This window comes from Orcinus orca, chromosome 21 (assembly GCF_937001465.1).
Source record: "Orcinus orca chromosome 21, mOrcOrc1.1, whole genome shotgun sequence".
Taxonomy (NCBI): domain Eukaryota; kingdom Metazoa; phylum Chordata; class Mammalia; order Artiodactyla; family Delphinidae; genus Orcinus; species Orcinus orca.
In genome coordinates this window covers 4595407-4613581 of record NC_064579.1, presented here as the reverse complement: position 1 = coordinate 4613581, position 18175 = coordinate 4595407, and the positions used below count along the sequence as shown (strand labels likewise).

The 18175-nt window shown below is 35.7% G+C and overlaps 1 protein-coding gene across 1 annotated transcript in view; it reads right to left on the bottom strand.

Annotated features, from left to right (window-relative positions):
• The window catches only part of LOC101287456 (A disintegrin and metallopeptidase domain 3-like), a 122844-nt gene that overhangs the window by 17395 nt on the left and 87274 nt on the right, over nucleotides 1–18175 (bottom strand). Inside the window, 6 exon segments of the mRNA XM_049704191.1 lie at nucleotides 3703–3817; nucleotides 5784–5867; nucleotides 14529–14721; nucleotides 16485–16563; nucleotides 16607–16618; nucleotides 17107–17302. Coding sequence (XP_049560148.1) covers nucleotides 3703–3817; nucleotides 5784–5867; nucleotides 14529–14721; nucleotides 16485–16563; nucleotides 16607–16618; nucleotides 17107–17302 — 679 coding nt within the window.

Here is an 18175-nt window from a genome sequence, read left to right as displayed (position 1 = left end):
TTTTTTTTCGGTACGCGGGCGCGCAGGCTCAGCGGCCATGGTTCACGGGCCCAGCCACTCCGCAGAATGTGGGATCTTCCCAGACTGAGGCACGAACCTGTGTCCCCTGCATCGGCAGGCGGACTCTCAACCACTGTGCCAGCAGGGAAGCCCTGTCCAATTAATTTTTAACAAAGATGCAAAATCAACACAGTGGACAACAGACAGCTTTTTCAAAGAATTGTGCTAGAACAATTTGACACCCATAAATCGGAAAATTAATCTCCTACCCTTTATAAAAAGTAATCAAAATGGATCATGGACTTAAATATAAAACATAAAACTATACCTTTTACAGATATCATAGCAAAAAATTTCAAGACTTAAGACTGACAAAGAATTCACATACTTGACACCAAAAGCATAGATCCAAAAAGGAAAAAAAGAAGAGCTTATCAAAATAAGAATTGGAAAAAAAAACCTTTTGGTCTGAGAAAAAAACACTTGGAGAGAATATGTTCAAATCACAAATCCCACAAAATAGATGTCTGTGTGAAAACTCAACATTTAATAAACAATACAATTAACAAATGGGAAAAAGATATGAACAGACTTTTCACTGAAGTGGATATGCAGGTGCCAAATAAACACATTAAAGATATTCAATTATCATTATCCATTAGGGAAGTACAAATTAAAAGCACAATGAGATATTAAAACACACCAATAGAATGGCAAAAAAAAAAAATAGTGGTATCTTCAAATGTTGGCAAGGCTGCAAAAAACCCATTCATTTATCACTGGTGGGGATGTCAAACAGTATATAGCCACTCTGCAAAAAGCTTGGCAGTTGCTTTAAAAATTATAAATGGCTTACCATAGACACAGCAGTTTCACTCTCGGCCATGCTTCCCAGAGAATTAAACATTTATCTTCATGCAGAATCTTCCACACAAATATTCATTGCAGATCTATTCATAATAACTAAAACTTGCCATCCACACAATGTCCTTCAATGGGTGAATAATTAAACAAAATATGCTACAGACATACAAAGGAATACTAGTCATCAATACAAAGGAATGAAGTGAGAGGAAAAGACACCCTCAAAAAGATACAAACTACATGGTTCCATTTATATGACATTCATGAAATAACATAATTAGAAAGATGAAGAGCAGTTTAGTGGTTGCCAAAAGTTCGGAAAGGGGAAAGAGGGAATGAGTGTAGCTATATAAAGGAGTAACAATATCAGGGAATGAGTGTAGCTATATAAAGGAGTAACAATATCAGGGAATGAGTGTAGCTATATAAAGGAGTAACAATATCAGGGGCCATGTAGTGATGATGCAGTTCTATATCTTGATTGTGATGGTGGGTACCCAAACTTGAACATGTGGTGAAACTGCATAGAACTAAATATATGCACATGTGAATGCATACACACACGTATACACAGATAAGTGTATGTATACTGGTGAAATGTGAATAAGGTCTGTGTATTTCATCAATGTCCATTTCCTGGTTTTGCTATTCTACTGTAGTACTGAAACATGTTAACATTGACTGAAGCTGAGTAAAGTATTCGTAAGACTGCCCTCTAAATTTTTTTGCAACCCTTTATGAGTGTATAATTATTTCAACATAATAAGCTAACTAAAAATAACAGTGGGATATCATTACACATCTAAAGCTGGCAAAAAAAAAAAAATCAAACAAAACCAACAAAAACGACAATACCAAATGCTTGTGAAGTGTGGATCATCTGTGCAGAGTAACTGGGACTCTCACAGATGAATGGAGGGAAGGAAAATGGTAAAGCCACTTTGGAAAATAGTTTGGCTGTTTCTTAAAAAATTAAAAATACACTCATTAAAAAAAATACACTGAGTAAACGATCCAGCTATCTCACTTATAGGTATTATAGTGAGAACTTATATATAGACAAAAGTGCCTAGGTATTTACTCATCAAAAAGTGAGAACTTAAATACAGACGAAAGCCTATGTGCACGTTTACAGCAGCGTCATTCAAAACTGCCAAAATCTAGAAACGACCCAAATACCCTACAATGTGTGAATGGATAAACAAACTATATAGTTCATCTTTTCAATAGGAAGCTACTTAACAGTAATAAAGAATGAACTATTAAAACATATGCCAATGAGAATGAATCTCAAATGCATGTATGCTGTTCAGAACATTCTGGAAAAGGCAAATCTATAGTGACAGAGACCAGGTCACTGGTTGCAAGGAACTGGCAGTGGGAGATGAATACAAAGGGCAGCAGCCAGAGGGAGGATCTGAGGCGATGGACCTGTTGTGCATCATGACTGTGGCGGTTGGAACGGAATACATACATTTTTCAATACTCACAGAACTATATACCACAGAGTGAAGGCTACTGTGTGAACATTTTTTAAAAAGCAAAATATTCTTAATAAAAAATAAATATTAAAAAAGAGACAATGACTAATAATTTTTTCAAAATTTCCAGAAATACACGAACCTATATATTCAAGAATCTCGCCAAACCAAGCAAGATAAATTCAAAGAAATACACATCTTGGTAAACCACTACGGAAAATCAAAGATATAAAGTAAGTCCGCAACTCAGACAAGGAATGAAGGAAGCATTATATTATTGGGATGAATAATAAGAATGACAGCTGCATTCTCATCACAAAATGGAAGCCAGGATACAATGGGATTACATCTTTAAATTGCTGAAAGAAGCAATTCTACTTCTAGTGAAAACACCGTTCACAAATTAAGACATTATGAAAACATTTTACAGACAAAAGCTGAGACAATTGATCACTACAAGGTACACACAAAAAGAAATACAAAAGAGAGTTTTACAGGTTGAAAGGAAATGAACCCACACAGAAATTTGAGTGTGCTGGAGGAACTGAAAAGCCCTAGAAAATGGTAAATAGGTTGGGATAAATGTAAATATTTACATTAAAATTCTTTAACATTTCATTGGCTATTTTAAGGCAAATACAATGCTCTATTGTCAGGTTTACAACATATACATAAATAAAATAAATAAAAACAGAGGCACAAAACAGAAGCACAAATGATGGAAAGACCTTAATGGAATTACAGTGTTCTGAGAGTTTCACATTGTGAAGTTTAGAAAAATCGAACATGCTACAGTTGTTCACGAATGTTCACCAAATAAATTAAAAAAAGTTTTGTGCCATCTACTATCCATATACTTTGGATGTGGAAGACTTTATTATCTTTACCTTTCAGTAGTAGAGTTAAAACTTGAAAGAGGCAACTCTGCTATGAACTAGCACATCACAACAGTTAACATCCTTGGAATATACAGACTACATAATAAAACTATCACCTATTCTATCATTTAACTATACCTATCTAGAAAACTCTGTTGTACAAATAGAAAAGTTCTGGAAACCATTGTTAAAATTAAGAGAAGATCTGTTAAAGTGTTCATGTCTAGATTTGAATTTAAACCGTATACAAAATTTTGATTGACAATATGATCTAGAGCTGCACTGCCTAATTTAGTAGCTACTAATCACAAGTGACTATTTAAATTTATATTAAATAAAGTGAAATAAGATGGAAACTTTAGTTCCTTGGTTGCACTACCCACATGCTAGGTGCTCAACAGCCACACAGACCGTGGAGGTGTATACTATTCCTCTAAGTGCAGACGGCTATGTTGGAGTACCGTGATCTGGATACTAACCTGACGTAAGCCAAAACCCGTCATTGATACTTCCTCCTGGTGATGAAGGCATTGGTTCACATTGTGGAGGGGCATATCCAGCATCACAGTGACAGTTATGGAGAGTAGTGCAAACCTAAAGCCAAAACCAAATTTTAAAAGTGCGTTTGATGTATAAGATAGAAATTAAACACATTATTTGCTATTTTTAGTCAATGTAAATTATTAAAGTACTATAATTTAGTATATTATAGGTAGTTTTTTATATTAATGTGGAAAGCAATTCTTAAATTAAAAATTAATATAATATGTTCATGCAATATCTTTTCAAATGTCCCATAGATTGTCTCTTATTTATCTCTTGTACTTTTAAATAAAAGTATATGATATTCTGATACAACTGAAATGTCTTATTCTAGAAAGGCATAGGAATTATGAAGCTAGAAATTATAAAATAGTGGAAGTTTAAATATACTATGAATTGTGCTAGTTCAAAAAAATTAGCCATGATAAGAGCCAATTTTTACCAAAAAAAAAAAAAAAAAGGGGAAAAACAAAAGGGAGAAGTATTCTTAATCAGACATAGATAGCAAAATTTATTTGGCCAGAAATAGGAAGGCTAGAAAATATCTATAAATGTGATCTGGTGGGTGAACTGAAAGAAGGGCCAGAAACATTATAGAGAATCTAGAAATAGGTTCGTGAAAAACTTAACAAGAAATTAATTAAAATTAAATAAGAGAGGAAAGAAACAGAAAAGAAACTGTAAATAATAGGACATGTAAGTGATATGGGAGAGAAAAAATTTTTAAAAGACACACAGGTCACTTTTCTCCTGGATTACTATATAAAATAGGAAGCATCAGTATGGCAGGAGACACTAGCCACACAGTTAAAGCCAAAGACATGCTTGGAAAAACTTACAAAGTTTACAAAATTTCTATAACCTGGTAGATAATTTCACAATGGATGGACAAATAGAAATACAAATGGAAAATGTGACCATATATACTTAAGGATTGTATAATTAATTACTGAAGAAATGCAAGTTAACAATGGATTTAGCATGTTTGAAGAGATTCAAAAGACAGAGAAACTAGTCTGACCAGAATATAAGGAAATATGCTTTTTTTTTTTTTTTTTTTTTTGCGGTACGCGGGCCTCTCACTGTTGTGTCCTCTCCCGTTGCGGAGCACAGGCTCCGGACGCGCAGGCTCAGCGGCCATGGCTCACGGGCCCAGCCTCTCCGCGGCATGTGGGATCCTCCCGGACCGGGGCACGAACCCGTGTCCCCTGCATCGGCAGGTGGACTCTCAACCACTGCGCTACCAGGGAAGCCCGGAAATATGCATTTTTATACGTGACAGGTGAGACCGAAAACTGGTATAATATTTCTTGAAGACAATATAATATTAACGAAAATTTAAACGGTACATATATTTGGCTCATCAGATTTCACTGCTAACAATTTAAGAAGTCAGATAAATGTGCAAAGGTGAAGGTACAACAGTGTCCACTGTACCATTAGTTACAATAGTTAAGTAAAAATTTAACATTATCTGAAAGTCCATCAGTGGATAACTTTTCAAATATAGTAAGGAAGAGACCTGCAGGGAAACACATTGAAGATGTTCAAGGATGAAGCAGATCATAATGAACAAGAAAGTCTGCTCCCATAAAAACATGAGATTATAAGTAATATGTATAATATATATTGTGTGAGTTTAAATATTTATCAGTACACATACACTCAATTATAAGCAATATTTTTATGTATGTATAAATGTATATGTGTACTCCTTAATGAGCTCATTTCCAAAATTTCATAATCTTAATCTAACATTATGATAATAGATTGTTTCATATTGAATTTTAGTACAACGTTCAAAGCAAATTATTTGCTCGTGAAGCCTATATGCTCTGACTGAACACATAAATCACATACATACGTATGAATAATGCAGTCTGCTTTTCTTATTCGATTTCAATTTTCCAAATACATTTCTACACCCCAAATAATTTTAAGCATTATTATACTGAAAAATGTTATTGACGTGAATCAAAATAACTATACTTAGAAACAGAATAACCATTATACATACCCCATGTCCACTGCACTTTATTTTGGAGATACAAGTTGCGTCTGAGCTGACGGTGACGTCTGTGCAAGATCCTCTGTTACAAAACTAAAATGTGAAAACAACCACCAACGACAAAAATTTTAAATTTAAAGTCAAGAATTGAACAACTGTACTTGGTATGAAAATTAGATGCACAAGGTATATATACCTCAGTTGAATCTGGATTTCAGATCTGCTCATTCTAATAAAAGAACTTGGAGTCAAATGGTGTGTTGTTACCTTGTCAAATATCGTATTTTGAGAATCAGAAACCATTTTTTCCCTTGAGGGAGCAGAACTGTGCATTTATCGATATTAATTGGCATAAGTACAAAAACAGCCAACTTGTATTGACTGTTGGTAATGAGCTAGGATCTGTCTTTGCACTTCCTATATATTTTTATAATATATACTCATATTGACCCTGTGAAGGAGATATTTTCATCCTCATCTTATATTTGATGAGAATTAAATGTATACTTTTAAGGTCACACCACCACTGACTGACAGAGCCAATATTCAGTACAAGAACTACTTTACTCACAGAGCCCAATACCGGTGTTCCTGTCATTTTTACATTTTTTCCCCAACTTTAATGACCATATCTCTTATCTTTTGCATTAGGAAAGGTGACCTTGAGAAATTTATTTAATCTTCTTTACCTCAGTTTATCCATCTTTGAATTTGGAATAATAATTATAACTATTGCAAGGTTATGAAGGTGAAATAGCTTGTTACGGATAAAGGAACAAAAGCGGTGTTTGGCACACAGTAAATGCTCACTAAATATAGGATATTATCTTATTTATTTATTTATTTAACCTGATTTCTATGTAGACTCTATGTTAATATTTGTCTATCCAAATTTCAATTTAATTTGACTATCTTTGGGAGAATCTACTATCTGATAGATTTTCTTAAGTATCTGGTAGAATACCCCCATCTGATGAATAGTCTAAAAATATCATTATTTTCTATCACCATTGCTAATTAAGGAAAGAACAAATATCAGCTTGTTCACTAACTGAAAGTGCTCTGATAAAGCCAGCAAGGATAACAAAATGTTGGACAAACCAGAATTACCTGTCCACAAAACTATTTTCATTCTAGTGTTCTTAACATTGTCATTGAGGTAATACCAGTCATACTTCCCTGGCTTGTTTTTAGGAGAAAAATAAGCCAGGAAAAGTTAAGAACCATGCTTCTGATATAATTTCTTTCAACTAAACAGATCGATTTGTAGCTGGCTCTTTTGTAATGACAGGAAAAGCAAAAGATACTATGAAAATACTTAGCCTTGGTCAGTGGTTGGGACAGTGTTTTGAATATTAACTAACACATAAGATTTCCCTCCTTAAAAAAGAAACACTAATAGTGTCCCAGAAGAAATCACATCACAGTTCAAAAAAAAATCCTTGATATAACTAAAAAATTATTTCCTGAGGAGAAAATCTTGGGTTATGTGAGCATGTTTTCATACAGTTCTGTGCGTAAGAATGGGTAAGGAAAAGACAGTTAATTTCATTTATTCAGTCATTGATTAGCTTAACTGTTTTTTGGACAATTACATGCCCCAGACATTTTCTTCAAGTTTGAAATGATTATGTTAAGAAGATATGCTTAATACCCCTTACCTACTTATATGAGCTACAATTAGTTTGATAAACTCCTGTTCTGTCTTCTAAATAAACAATTCAAAGACGTCTTCTATCACAACCAATATTGAGCAAACTTGCATTGCTGGAATAATGCCTATCTTCATGTAATATATTATTCACTTAATATATTACAGTAGTAAATTTAGGAGTATAACATTTATAATTTTTATTATAATTGACAAGGAAGACATACTCTTCTTTATTTTGATAGATAAGAAATAAAATCTCTTTTCTTATCTATCAATTGATAGACTGATTTTTACAAAGGACCCACATTTGATGAGAATGTGGTAAAGAAGCCTTTACTATCTAACCTCTCTGAAAACAACTGAACACTGTAGAATAACAAATGAACATAAAGTATTTCCTTGATGACTTTTTAAAATAACCAGAGAATGATTCCAATTCAAATTCACAGACATTAGCCTCAAATTCACAGACTTGACACTCACAATAGCCCCCCTTTTCCCAATAAATGAGAGTAAAGGAAAATCAGAAAGAGACAATTAGAAGAGGAGAGAGTAAAGGACTTCCTGGGATTTTGAAATAAAATGAAGGTCACTGTTGGGTGACATGAAGTGAGAAAGCAACCACAGGGAACACAGTGGCAAAGGGGAGAGCCTAGTTGATCAGCCTTACACTGCTTTAGAGGAGCTGCAGCCTCAGAGTCCTATGGAAAAACAGGAAGAAGAGCTGAAAGGGCAAGATGGGAAAGGGTGGCTAAAATGTGGAACTATCAATGGAAGTCTGCGCCCAAAACCACAGAACTAGTTAGCTCTCAGTATCCGCTACTCACCTCCCCACTTCTCTCAGTTACAGAACACAGTCAACACAACACTTTATCCCAAGGGAGACAATTTAGAAGAGTATTTTGTTTCATAAAGCAATTGAATTAATGGTGACTACAGAATTCGGGCTTGTCCAGTGGTCTGTCCTCCAGAATTGGCACTATCCGGTTAAACGACTGGAAGTACCACGGCCTAAAAGCCAGCTTCCAAAACAGAGACTGTCATATTATTAGAGCGGGGTGGGGGGGACACAGGCCAAATGGCAGGACACCATACATCTTGTAAACAGCGGGAGCCCACAGTCAGACAAAAGAAAAGCAGAAACCTCCAGACAGACAGGAAACCACACATTTTGGGGGTGAGAAATGTCCTGGAAGCAGACAAAGAAAGGTGGGAAAAAGCAGGAATCTCTGGCATCTCAATGCAACCTGTTGTCATTAGGCCCTCATTACAGTAAAATTACCTTGCAGATAAGAAGTTCCCATCATGCACTGACTCCATGACACTTCCAATCAAGGTTAAATAAGGACAAAAATCCCTCCTACCTTCGGGAAGATGGAGCTGGGATAAAAATCGGGGAACTTTGACCCTAAACCCCTCCCTCCCCAGTGAATATTCCATCCCTTCATTTCTACGCCCCACATAACTGACTTGCCATAAAACTCAGGGCAGCTACTCACCTGAGCCTGCCCGCTCTCCCCTTGAGCGCATACTATTGCTTACATAAATCCTTGCTTTGCTTTCTTGACTTCCCTATCTTGTCTCTGAATTCTTCCTGTGATGAGACAAGAACCTACTCCCTGGTAACAATGTGACAAACTTCAATTGCATGGAGAGAGCTGCCAATTAGAATTTTTATTAAAAATGGTGCGGGATAGGGCTTCCCTGGTGGCGCAGTGGTTAAGAGTCCGCCTGCCAATGCAGGGGACACGGGTTCGTGCCCCTGTCTGGGAAGATCCCACATGCCGCGGAGCGGCTGGGCCCGTGAGCCATGGCCGCTGAGCCTGCGCGTCCGGAGCCTGTGCTCCGCAACGGGAGAGGCCACAACAGTGAGAGGCCCGCGTACCGCAAAAAAAAAAAAAAAATGGTGTGGGATCAAAAAGTCACTGCCAGCTTAAAGCTCCTCCAGACCAAGCAGGAAAAGTCAAAGTCTTTGTTTTTCCTTCCCTTCCCTTTCTTTCCCGTCCCCCGCCTTTCTCTTTCCTTTTCCTTCCATGGGGACATTGCCCAGTTGGGCATGGGCTAATGACTGGACTTCCCCAGGCAGAGAATCTTGCAGGAGAAATGGATAAACTGTAATGCTTTTAGTGGTCAAACAGGGCTGGTGTGAGAAAGCAGAGGTCTTTTAAATAAATGACTCATTTTTCAACAGGACATTTGCTGAATTTAAATGTTATGTGGGATGATAGAAGGCTAGTTACCTAGCGTAGCAATTTTCTATTAGTATTTGTATGTCTAGTGCCCATATGGTTGTATTCCAAATGTTAGTGTAATTGTGTTTATCCAGTCTATAAGATGCTGCTTCACTCTCACTAATTCTAAGATTAGTTTTCTTTGTCGTTAGTTTTCAGGAATTTTATTATGCTGTATCTTACTGGATTTCACTGAGTTCATTCTATATCATGCACTTTCAGCTTCTTGCATCTGTGGTTTATGCCTTCTGAAAACCTTCCAGGCATTATTTCCTCAAATACTTTTCCATCCTTAAGTTCTTTCTCTTATTCTTCTAGGATATTAGAATGGCTATTATCATAAAGACAAGGAATAATAAGTGTTGGCTTAGAACTGCAGTAAAGGGAACACTTGTTCCTGTTTGTGGGAATGTAAATTGGTGTAGCCACTATGAAAAACAGTATAGAGGTTTGTCAAAAAGTTAAAAATGGAACTACCACATGACCCAGCAATTCCACTTGTAGGTATTTATCTGAAGAAAATGGAAACACTAACTCAAAAATATATCTGCATCTTAATGTTCATTTAAGCATTACTTACAATAGCCAAGATGTAGAAGCAACTAAAGTGTCCACCAGTGGATGAATAAAGAAAATATAGTATATATACAAAAATATAGTATATATACACAATGGAATATTTTTCTGCCATAAAAAAATGAAATCTTGCTAGCTGTGACAGCATGTATGGACCGTGAGGGCGTTATGCTAAATGAAGTAAGTCAGACAGAGAAATATAAATACTGTATAATCTGACTTATATGTGGAATCCTAAGAAGAATAAAAACAAAACAACCCAAGCTCACAGATACAGAGTACAGATTAGTGGTTGCCAGGGGTGGGATTTGGGAGGTTAGGCACAAACTTCAAGTTATAAAAATAAATAAGTCATGGGGATGTATGGTGCAGTATGGTAATTACAGTTACTAATACTGTTCTCTGTATTTGAAACTTGGTAAGACAGTAAATCTTAAATTTCTCATCATAAGAAAAAAATTATAGCTACATATGGTGACAGATATTAATTAGACTTGGGGTGGCCATTTTGAAATATATACAAGTATGAATCATTATGATGTACATGTGAAGCTAGTATAATGTTATATTTCAATAATATAGAAAAATATAGTAACAAATAGTAATATTTCAAAAATAGACAAAAAGATGTGATAATATATTTGAATTCTTACACATTTATAAATCACTTTCCAGAAAGTATGTGCAAATTTATACTTGGTTTAGGATGATAATAAGTTGTGCTTCTCACCATCAATTATTATTTTCAATTCCTAACTGGCTGGACGAACACAACTGTTGGATATTCATTTTTATTTCACCAACTTAGAAGCTCCCTGATCTCAGTGTTCCAAGTTTCTCCAGAGTTCAATCTCCAGCCACGCAACTCTCCTTAGTGGAAGTTGTGAGTAGAACTAAAAGTTCCATCCCTCTAATCAGTTGGTCTTTCTGGTAACCAGCAGGATCCTGAAGCCATCTAGATGCCCCACCCTGTTACTCCATTAGCATAAATTCGGTTTGATCAGAAGGGGCTCACTATGAATAACAACAAAAAAATTCTTATCAATCAGGAATTCCAAGGGGTTTAGGATCTTTGTGCCAGAAACCAGGGGCAAAGACAAAATTATTTTTTTGGTGTTATGCCACGTATAGAAGCCATTAGAGTGCTTTTTTTCTAATTAATGAATGATTAAATTAGTTAATAAATTTATTTATTTACTTTGCTATACTTCAGTAAACATTTTGGCACTTTGTTTTTTTTTACAGTGTTATTATTTTCCAAGTGTACCTTTTTTTTTAACTTGTTTTTTGATTTATTTACATGAATATATGTTGCATTACTATTAAAATTTTAAAAGACAAACATTTTGAAAATCTGAAACAAATTAAATACAATGAAAGAAGCTTATGGAGCTAAATCCATTTGTTTACAAATGACTGGTTATTGTTTAGCAATTTAGATTTTTGAACCATTTCCATTGTGAAATACGGTACTCACACAGAAAAATTGCAAGCTAAAAGTGGAAAGCTCAATGGTTTTAACAAAAATTCATTTACTCAACCCTCACTGAAAAAACAAAAGGACCTCTGCTATTACCCAAGATGGCATCCTCCCAGTTCCTCCTTAATCAGTCTTTTCCCTCCTTCTAAAAATAATTACTATCTAAATTATATGGTACTCCATTTCTTTCTTTCCTTTACATATTTAGATCTAAAACATGTATACATAGGCAGTTTTTAACATCTTTACTGGAGTATAATTGCTTTACAATGGTGTGTTAGTTTCTGCTGTATAACAAAGTGAATCAGCTATACATATACATATATCCCCATATCTCCTCCCTCTTGCATCTCCCTCCCAAGCTCCCTATCCCATGTCTCTAGGTGGTCACAAAGCACCTAGATGATCTCCTGTGCTATGCGGCTGCTTCCTACTACCTATCTATTTCACATTTGGTACTGTATATATGTCCATGCCACTCGCTCACTTCGTCCCAGCTTACCCTCCCCGTGTCCTCAAGTCCATTTTCTACATCTGCGTCTTTATTCCTGCCCTGCCCCTAGGGTCCTCAGAACCTTTTTTTTTTTTTTTTTTTAGATTCCATATATATGTGTTAGCATACAGCATTCGTTTTTCTCTTTCTGAGTTACTTCACTCTGTATGACAAACTCAAGGTCCATCCACCTCACTACAAATAACTCAGTTTCATTTCTTTGTATGGCTGAGTAATATTCCATTGTATATATGTGCCACATCTTCTTTATCCATTCATCTGTCGATGAGCACTTAGGTTGCTTCCATGTCCTGGCTATTGCAAATAGAGCTGCAGTGAACATTGTGGTACATGACTCTTTTTGAATTATGGTTTTCTCAGGGTATATGCCCAGTAGTGGGATTGCTAGGTCGTATGATAGTTCTATTTTTAGTTTTTTAAGGAACCTCCATACTGTTCTCCATAGTGGCTGTATCAATTTACATTCCCACCAACAGTGCAAGAGGGTTCCCTTTTCTCCACACCCTCTCCAGCATTTATTGTTTGTAGACATTTTTTTTTTTTTTTTTTTTTGCGGTACACGGGCCTCTCACTGCTGTGGCCTCTCCCGTTGCAGAGCACAGGCTCCAGACACGCAGGCTCAGTGGCCATGGCTCATGGGCCCAGCCGCTCCGCGGCAATATGGAATCCTCCCAGACCGGGGCACGAACCCACATCCCCTGCATCAGCAGGCGAACTCTCAACCACTGCGCCACCAGGGAAGCCCTGTTTGTAGACTTTTTGATGATGGCCATTCTGACTGGTGTGAGGTGATACCTCATTGTAGCTTTGATTTGCATTTCTCTAATGATTAGTGATGTTGAGCATCCTCTCATGTGTTTGTTGACAATCTGTATATCTTCTTTGGAGAAATGTCTATTTAGGTCTTCTGCCCATTTTTGGATTGGGTTGTTTTTTTGATATTGAGCTGCATGAGCTGCTTGTATATTTTGGAGATTAATCCTTTGTCAATTGCTTCATTTGCAAATATTTTCTCCCATTCGGAGGGTTGTCTTTTCATCTTGTTTATGGTCTCCTTTGCTGGGCAAAAGCTTTTAAGTTTCATTAGATCCCATTTGTTTATTTTTGATTTTATTTCCATTTCTCTAGGAGGTGGGTCAAAAAGGATCTTGCTGTGATTTATGTCATAGAGTGTTCTATGTTTTCCTCTAAGAGTTCTATAGTGTCTGGCCTTACATTTACGTCTTTAATCCATTTTGAGCTTATTTTTGTGTATGGTGTTAGGGAGTGTTCTAATTTCATTCTTTTACATGTAGCTGTCCAGTTTTCCCAGCACCACTCATTGAAGAGGCTGTCTTTTCTCCATTGTATATTCTTGCCTCCTTTGTCAAAAATAAGGTGACCATATGTGAGTGGGTTTATCTCTGGGCTTTATATCTTGTTCCATTGATCTATATTTCTGTTTTTGTGGCACTTAATTTTAAATGATCTTCAAAGGGATGACATATTACTTTATAATGTAGTCAGCACCAGTATGTTACTTTGTGATTACTTCATTATTTTTATGTGAGAATATCTCTTCCCATTCTGAGATAAGTTTACTATTCACTTCCATTTTTCTCTTATTTTTTCTTTTCTTAAAATATTATACCTCCATTTAAATTATTTAAATTTAAATGTGAGATAATTGTGTACTGTTTTACATTAGTCAACTAAATTTTCAATGGTACTAGTTTAAAATCATCTATTATGTTTCTTCAAATGTTTAACAAAAAGAAAAACAAACAAAGCTTAAACTCTGTTTTATTCTTGTGTCTTGAGAAAGGGCAAATTGTTAACAAGTATATTGTGCTTTTGGAAAAAGAATTAGGGAAGTAGGCTAATGAGCAAATCAATATTTTAGTTTTATTACAATCAAATTAATTCCCTTTGTTGTTCTTATTATTCAGGATTTTCTGACCTGCTTTTGGGGTGTATTATTTGATTCTTTTCTCTTCCTTGTTTTACACAAATTATTGCAGAGCAGATGCTGGCCTAACAAAGAGGTTAAGTAAGATACTCAAGTGTGAGTACACAACTTTAAATATCTACAGTAAAATTCATAATGAAAAATGACAAAAAGTAAAGCAAGTGTTCCTTTGATCAATAGAAATTTTGACCTTTAAGGCTTAAGATCATGACGCAGTAACCAAAATTGGTAACAATTACAAATTAAAAATCTTAAGTGCTCTCTCTCTCTCTCTCTCATACACAAACACACATACACAGACACTAAGACGCTCACACACCACGTATAGAATCACGAAGAATTTGTGTTTACCTTATTTGGACCACACATAGTGCCACTCTTTACATAGGTATAATCATCTCGGAAGGTTATTGGTGTCGAATTTCTTAGATGTGCACTTAGACACACAATGCCTCCAAGGAAAGTATATTGAGTATCAAAATTTTTAAATGGCACTACTTCTGTACGTGTCCAGAGACAAACTAACTTTCCACAATAGATATCCCTGTAATATAACACAGAAAAAATTACCCATATGTCACTTAGCGACACAATATATTGTTTAAATAACAGTTCAAAACATGAGATAATTCACAATGTTATTCAGAGCATAACACCAAAGCTATTCAGAACATACACCATCTTACTGGTGTGAGGTGATACCTCACTGTAGTTTCGATCTGCATTTCTCTAATGATTAGTGATGTTGAGCATCCTTTCATGTGTTTGTTGGCAATCTGTGTATCTTCTTTGGAGAAATGTCTATTTAGGTCTTCTGCCCATTTTTGGATTGGGTTATTTGTTTTTTTGATATTGAGCTGCATGAGCTGCTTGTAAATTTTGGAGATTAATCCTTTGTCAGTTGCTTCATTTGCAAATATTTCCTCCCATTCAGAGGGTTCTCTTTTTGTCTTATGTTTTCCTTTGCTATGGAAAAGCTTTTAAGTTTCATTAGGTCCCATTTGTTTATTTTTGTTTTTATTTCCATTTCTCTAGGAGGTGGGTCAAAAAGGATCTTGCTGCGATTTATGTCATAGAGTGTTCTGCCTATAATTTCCTCTAAGAATTTTATAGCGCCTGGCCTTACATTTAGGTCTTTAATCCATTTTGAGTTTATTTTTGTGTATGATGTTAGGGAGTGTTCTAATTTCACTCTTTTACATGTAGCTGTCCAGTTTTTCCAGCACCACTTATTGAAGAGGCTGTCTTTTCTCCATTGTATATTCTTGCCTCCTTTATCAAAAATAAGGTGACAATATCACCTCACACCAGTCAAAGTGGCCATCTGCAAAAAATCTACAAACAATAAATACTGGAGAGGGTGTGGAGAAAAGGGAACCCTCTTGCACTGTTGGTGGGAATGTAAATTGATACAGCCACTATGGAGAACAGTATGGAGGTTCCTTAAAAAACTAAAAATAGAACTACCATACCACCCAGGAATCCCACTACTGGGCATATACCCTGAGAAAACCATAACTCCAAAAGAGTCATGTACCACAGTGTTCACTGCAGCTCTATTTACAATAGCCAGGACATGGAAGCAACCTAAGTGTCCATCGAAAGATGAATGGATAAAGAAGATGTGGCACATATATACAATGGAATATTACTCAGCCATACAAAGAAATGAAACTGAGTTATTTGTAGTGAGGTGGATGGACCTAGAGTCTGTCATACAGAGTGAAGTAAGTCAGAAAGAGAAAAACAAATACCGTATGCTAACACATATATATGGAATCTAAAAAAAAAAAAATGGTTCTGAAGACCCTAGGGGCAGGACAGGAATAAAGATGCAGATGTAGAGAATGGACTTGAGGACACGGGGAGGTGAAAGAGTAAGCTGGGACGAAGTGAGCGAGTGGCATGGACATATATACACTACCAAATGTAAAATAGATAGCTAGTGGGAAGCAGCCACATAGCACAGGGAGATCAACTCGCTGCTTTGTCACCACCTAAAGGGGTGGGATAGGGAGGATGGGAGGGAGACGCAAGAGGGAGGATATATGGGGATATATGTATATGTATAGCTGATTCATTTTGTTTTAAAGCAGAAACTTACACACCACTGTAAAGCAATTATACTCCAATAAAGATGTTAAAAGAAATTTTAAAAAAAGAACATACACCATCTTACGAAGTGCACCATATAAATTTATCTTTATATACTATATTCATCTCTCATTTGTATTAAGTGATTCTTTGCAGTACACACACATACACACCCAGTGCATTTGGAAAATGTATATTTTTCAAAATACGCACCGATAATTACAAAAACGACCATAACAGTTTCCAAAGTCATCTGTATGCATATTCACTTCTTGTGAACATAGAGCAGAAGTCATCTGTATGCATATTCACTTCTTGTGAACATAGAGCAGAAGCCCCCTTCGAAACTGAAAATATAAATAAAGTTTCAATTACCCATCTTAAAAAAAAAATTAAAAGCATGGTAAATTTATACAAAGGCATTGAGACAACGAAGCCCAGGCAGTGTCATCTACTATAAATATTTGGTGCCATCTACTGGCTACATATGAAGGAGAAACACTTAACTAAAAACTACCTACTCGAAAATAAAATTGTTATTATCGTCCAGAAACGATTAAGAAGTAAAACAATCATTTGCTCACTTATCTGTAATTCTAGTAGTCTACTCCATTTCCACCAATCACCTGAAACTTGACTAATATCCTATTCTTTTTGTCTCGTACTCACTAGATCTACTTTACCTCCTGACATAGGTCAAAGATGCTTTGTTTTGCAGTTTTATCTCCAAATTTAGATTTAAGCAATAATTATTATTATGGCTATAGGGTGCATTACTGACTTAAGAAACAAATATAGCTTAAATATAAACCTCAGAAAAAAATACAACCATTACATTTTCCAAACAACTCCGCACACTGTTTATTTGTATCTTGGCATACTCCTTGATAGCAAAAGGCAGTCTTATTATTGCACAGTTCTAAATCAGCAGATTTCATATCAGGTACACAAAACTCAGCTATCCCATTGCAAAATTCTGGAAAATCACATATATCCGTGCTTTTCCTACATACCTGTCCTCTTTCAGCTATCTGTGAGACAAAGAAAACCAAATATTTGTTTTTAAAGTAGTAAAACAAAATATACAAATTTAAATAGGAGGATTGTATTTGTAACTATCATTTCCATTATTAATACATTTGTAAGTATTTAAAGTTAAATTATGAATTTACTTAAAAGTTCTGCTGGAATAGATCAGAAAGAAGCCAAATGTCCATCAATGGATAAACAAATTGTCCTATGGACAATGGAATATGTTCAGCCACATAAAGGAATAGAGTCCTGGTTTATGCTACAAGGTGACTGAAACTTCAGAACACTGTATTTAGTGAAGAAAACCAGACCCAAAGGTCACACATTGTATGATTCTACCTATATGAAATGTCCAGAGTAGGTAAATCCATAGAGGCAGAATGCAGGTGGCTGGTCGCCAGGGACTGAGGGGAAGGGAGAAAGGAAGGCAAGTGCGTAATGGGTCGGGGTCTCCTGTTCGGATGAGGAACCTGCTATGGACCCAGGTCGAGGTGGTTGCACCACATTGTGAACGCACTAAATGCTACTGAATTGTTCACTTGAAAACGGTTAATTCTTTACTGTGTGATTTGCACTTCAATTGAAAATAATGGCTCTGGTGAAAGTTCTCATAGTTAAAATGCTCTGGTTATCCTGAATATTTACTTCAAGATAAATAGAAAATATTTGATATAAAACTACATGTATTTGTTTTCCAGCTTTTGATTCTTGGGGACTAGTTAGTTGCACTCCTGAGATGTTTTAACTAACTCAGATGCCAGTCTTTGCCATGTTTCTAGAATGTTTCTTAATGGACATCTTTATCCTTTTTGCATTTCAAGTAATTTTCCTTTCAGGACTAACTCCACTTCCACCATGAGGAGTTTATAGCT